Source organism: Corapipo altera, unplaced genomic scaffold, assembly GCF_003945725.1.
Source record: "Corapipo altera isolate COAL_440 unplaced genomic scaffold, ASM394572v1 60960, whole genome shotgun sequence".
In the NCBI taxonomy this organism is placed as follows: Eukaryota; Metazoa; Chordata; class Aves; order Passeriformes; family Pipridae; genus Corapipo; species Corapipo altera.
Window position 1 is genome coordinate 215,161 of NW_020885049.1, and position 5,324 is coordinate 220,484.

Consider the following 5,324-nt stretch of genomic DNA (forward strand, 5'->3'; position numbering starts at 1 on the left):
CAACCTCGGGAACGTGACTAAACCAACTGACACTTACAGTTCGCTGCGAAAATGGGAGCCAAACTGGAAGATATCCTGGTAGACGATAAATAATATTAAAGAAAAAAGAAACTGTGTGTGACTTGATAATAGAAAAGTAAAAGAGATAAAAATGTACTTAATACAAATAAACCCTTATCCATGGAGCTGACACAAAATAAGGACCGCTCTAGCCAAAGAGAAACAGAGGGCTCCTTGGACATTTTTAGTTCAAAATTACTAGATTATTCTTACTGTAAAAATCCTCTCGAAGAGCCTGCACCAGAAAGCACAGGACTGAAATCAGACACTCAGAAGGGAGGAAAAATAGACAGTCAGAAAACTTCCCAGGTAACTGATGAGTAGTTGGCAATGTGGCTTTGTGAATTCCTAGATGAAGTCATGAAGAAATGTGGCAGTTTAATACCACTCTGTAAAAAAGATGTCCTGGAAAGATTAAAAGAAGTCTTTAACGAAGATTTCTCCCATAGAAAACCTTTTATCACCAAGGAAATCATAATGTATCGGGAAAAACATCCAAAACTCTCCACTTGCAATTTCCGGATCTTCTATAATAAGCACATGCTAGATACGGATGATTTGGCTACACTGGAAGGCCAGAAATGGCTGAATGACCAGATAATTAACATGTATGGTGAACTTGTAATGGATGCAGTCCCTGAAAAGGTTCATTTCTTTAACAGTTTTTTTTATACACAGCTCATAACCAAAGGATATAATGGGGTAAAGCGATGGACTAAAAAGGTGGACTTATTAAAAAAGACTCTCTTCTTAATTCCTATTCAAAAAGACTCTCTTATTCCTATTCACCTGGAAGTCCACTGGTCCCTCATTGCTGTGAATGTCCCCAGTCATTTCATTTTATGATTCCCAAGGCATTCATTTTCAGTTTTGTGTGGAGAACATTCAACAGTATTTGCTGACTGAAGCAAAGGAGAAGAATCACCCCGAGTTCCTTCAAGGTTGGCAGACTGCTGTGACAAAGTGCATTCCACAACAGAAAAACGACAGTGATTGTGGAGTTTTTGTGCTCCAGTACTGCGCCTTGCCTTAGAGACCAGCCTTTTCAGTTCTCCCAAGAATATATGCCCCAAGTGAGAAAAAGAATTTACAAGGAGCTGTGCGAACACCAGCTAATAGACTAATAAGATGCAACCAACCAAATTTATCTGGCATTTCTAACAAGTTGCAGCTAGTGTTTGTGTACTTGAATTTCTGAAAACTTCCAAGAATCTTGAGATATTCTCAACTGAGTGGTGTGACCACTGTCATTACCTCAGTTTTTTGATAAGTTCTTTAACTGGCAGAACACGACAGAGCTGCCATAGAATATTCCTAATGTCAGTTTAATTCTCTTGTATTCTCAGCATACATATAAGCAAAGCATACAGCTAAAGCCATAACACTGTAGATTTAGTGTACCTTTGAGATGTAGCTAGAAATGACAAATACGGGTGAATTTATCTGGAAACATAAAAATGCATGGTGTGTTTTCTGATGCAATAATGCTTTGAATCAATAACGGATAATAGTCATAGTGAAATTTAGATTATGAAACAACTTAAGTGCATTTCAGTTAGAAATTAAAAGTGTACAGGCATTATTTTTTTATGTTCTTTTAACTCAAATATGCAGAAGTTTCTAACTCAGAACAAGTTAGTATCAAGAAAACATTTTACACATCAAATGAACATTTTTAAATACAAAAAAGGGGGGGAAGAGACTATGCATAAACAGATGCTAACTCAGAATAGATCTCATTTAAGTTCGTTAGGTCTTATATTTCTTATAACAATTTCTTTTCAAACCAGGTACAGTTGATAAATGTGACTACCAAAAATAACAAACTGGAAAGTACATAGCCAATAACTACCTGAAATGTAAAATGTGTAATTGAAGTATGGAAGTATAATGAAAATTCCGTTTGTGTGTGAGTGAAGAATGACTGAGGTGACCACCAATGAATGACTGGAAAAAGACTGTATGAGAGAGAGAGACTGTATAGATATATGTGCAAACTTAAAAATACTTTATATTAGACTGTTAAGATTTTAAGAGAGTCTGTTAAATGAATCTGTCAGACCATAGTGAGTCCTTATTCTAGATAGATAAACTCTCTAATTTTTTCTTGGTGAAGTGTTGTTATCCATCCTTATTGTAAGATTGTGGGGGATTTCGGTGGGACCCAGCCCCTGAGATGGAATGAGAGAGAGTGGCTGAGAATGGAGGCCCTGGTCCTGACAATGTACTGATGCATCCTGAGAGAGCAGAGGAGCAGCAGAAGAGCTGTCCCATGGGAACAGGGAACACTGTCTCATGAGAACGAGAACTTGTTTTGAACAGTGACTGAGAAAAATATAAACATCAAAGGAAAACAGGGACAGGTGCACAGAAATGTTGTGAGAAAGTAGGACTAAGAAAGTCCAGAGAAAGTCCAGCTAAAATCTACCTATTAGCTGTGAGAATTGTAGTTTGTATATGTAAGCTGACCTGTGTGTTATACGTGTACCAAAAGAGCTGTATTTAAGAGGCTGTAAAGTGCTGCTGCTGCTTCCTTATTCTTTCCAATAAACTTTCTTGCTGAATATTACGTCGTAGTCCATCCCAACAACGACATTTGGTGACTCCGACGCGATGCTGCGTCTTCGTAACTTTCGGAAGGCAGAGAAGCCGATAAGGGCGGCTGTAGCAGCGCACCCTTGTATGACAAGGAAATAAGATGCTCCTCGTGCGGTGATGTGGACAAAGAGACTTTATTTCAAACTCGGCGCGGTTTTATTCCTTAACACCATGTGACTTCTCTAACCAACCAGGTTACCTATGTCGGGGCATGCTCTCTTGGGCTCTGTTACTTCGGCACATCCCCTGTGCCTTTAGACACGCCCCCTACAGGCGGCAGGGAGGTTTGCCGCGGGGACGGAGCTCGGTGTAGCACGAGAGCAGTGGAGAAGCTGCCAGGCCGGCCAGACAAGACACCTGGACAGGTGAGCCACCGAAAACAAGTCTATCCTGCTTAAAAAAGAGAAAAATTAGACGAACTGGCTTTGCGACAGATGCTGCTTTCGTGTAAGGGCCAGGGATTTGAAGCGAACGCTGTAACTGCCTTTACTATCTCTACTTGGAAAGAACTTAGTGATAAGCTCTTTACTGCTGCCTCTAAGGGAGAAAAAGTTGCTGCTTCCCTCTTTACAACTTGGCGATTGTTATCTGGAACAGTAAAAGACATTAAAGCACAGTCTGAGGACATTAGAATGCTACTAGATACCATCATACGGAGAAATCGTGCAAAAAGGGAGTCGAGCGGAGTTGAAGGGAGCCGGAGCGGGACCAGAGATCACGGAGCGGGGCCGGGGACAGCCGAGCGGCCCCACCAAAATGAACGCAGTGCTAACGTCTCGGCAGTGCATATCCAGGACGATTGGGGACGGCGGCTGCGGCGTGAAAGTACTGCTGATGGATCAGGGACGAACTTTACGAACACTATGACTGAGTTCCACCTTAAGAAACTTCTTGCTTTTTATCTGAAGTGTGCTGCGGGACTGCGCCGCGTGTTTGTGGCTGTGTTCACGGCGCTGGGTGCTTGTGCCGCCGTGCTGAGTGAACCCCTGTCGGTGCCGGGTCTGTCCGCCTGTGGCGGGTGCCTATGGGGCGGCGCCGGGCGGCGGGGCAGTGGCGGTGGTCGCAGCGCCGCGCGTGGCTCCGGCTCGGAGCGATGTGCCCGCGCGCGCGTGCACGCTGGCGGCCCCGGGCGCGGCGGGGGGGGGCTCTGTTTCCCCCGCACTGCTGGCGTCCGTGGTCCCGGGGGGTGTGCGTTCCCCTTCCCTTTTTTTACAGCGAATGTTTTTTCCCTGGTGCCGCTCCTCTTCCTAGAGCGGCGAGTTGATAATGGTAGCGACGGCTTCGGAGAGTGCAGTCGGGGGAGGGGGGAAAGCTGTTTGTCTTTTTTCCTCGTTATTCCAATCACCCCCTCTCTGAAATGTGCCTGTTTGCAGCTGTTTTCTCCCTCTCCTATGTTTTGTCTTTTCTTAAGCAGACCCTGTGATTAAGTTCCTTCTGCTGATTTTCTCTGGGTGAGCCCGGCCTCTCCTCCCCCTCCTTCGTCCTTGGGCAATGAGGGGCGTGGGGGGAGGGCAAAACACGGAAAAAAAGGGAAAAGGGAAAAACGACTTAAATCTAACAATACCCCAACTTATAAATCAAATAAGATTGCATTGTTTTTACAGCAATAGGTGTTGCGCATGCAGCGTGTTCATAGCATTCTCAAATGTTTTCTCCAAAAACAGAAAGGGAGACTGACGAAAAATCCTTTGAAGCAAGATTAGAAATAACGCAACATCTGTGCTTAGCTTTTTGCATATTGCAGAAGGTTGTTAGGAATCTCCTATAGTTCGCCATTTCGCTTCTCTTACATGAAATTTGGCTGTTTCCCCCGGGGGAGGGGTGCGGGTAGAAGGTTTGCAGACAGAACGATGAGACGAAGGGGGGTAGTTTTGCCCTCTGCAGAAGTAGTTTTATTGCCTTTATGACAGAATATCATTGCTCTATGAGAAGGGTTAAAGATTTCCAAGATAATATTCTGTTCTTTCTTGCTGTATTTGTCTTTTACATGAAGTTATGCAGGATTTGCAGATTGCTGTTGGCAGCTATGCCATAAATTTCCTTTGAATTATGAAACTGATAAGAAGTGCACAGCCAATGACTACTTGAAAATGTGTGTGTGAATGATGGATGACTGAGGTGGCCACCTAAGAGTGTATGGAAAAAGATTGTGTGAAAGAGAAAAGCTACATGAATGTGTAACTGTATAAACTTAAAAATACTTTCCGTCGGTGTCGAGACTTTAAGAAGGTATTAGGACTGAGGTTAAATAAGAAATTCTTACAAAAATTTTGTATTCTATTACAGCCTTGTATGAAGATTGTGAAATTTGAATCTCAGGTGGAGTTTTTCCACTGCTGTTGTTCCTTAGCTGTGTGAGCTGCGCAGGAGACCACTAGTTTTGGAGCAAGAGATAATGCCAATACAGACTGTCAAAAGGTACTATCCTTGGTGTGGTGATGCAGGCTTATGCCGGGGTGGGGTCCTTAGATCATCAAATAATTGCATTTGCATCTGCTATGGCAGTAGTGAGGGTCGTTTTGAACTTTTCTGTGTTTTCCAGGATTTAAATCAGGAGTTGTCGATGTTGCTGCCTTGCTTGTTCAGCTCGTTGCAGGGAGGCCCTTACAATGAGTAACTCCCCTGTTTCAAGAAGAGATAAGATTCTCACAGGCATGCCTAGGGGC

The 5,324-nt window shown here is 43.4% G+C and overlaps 1 protein-coding gene across 1 annotated transcript; it reads left to right on the plus strand.

Moving 5' to 3' along the window:
- The first annotated feature begins 390 nt into the window (after positions 1-390).
- On the plus strand, positions 391-1,184 carry LOC113959571 (sentrin-specific protease 5-like). The gene is given in 3 exon segments (XM_027668682.1): positions 391-890; positions 892-1,086; positions 1,088-1,184. Coding segments are annotated over 3 exon segments (792 nt in total).
- Positions 1,185-5,324: the final 4,140 nt, after the last annotated feature.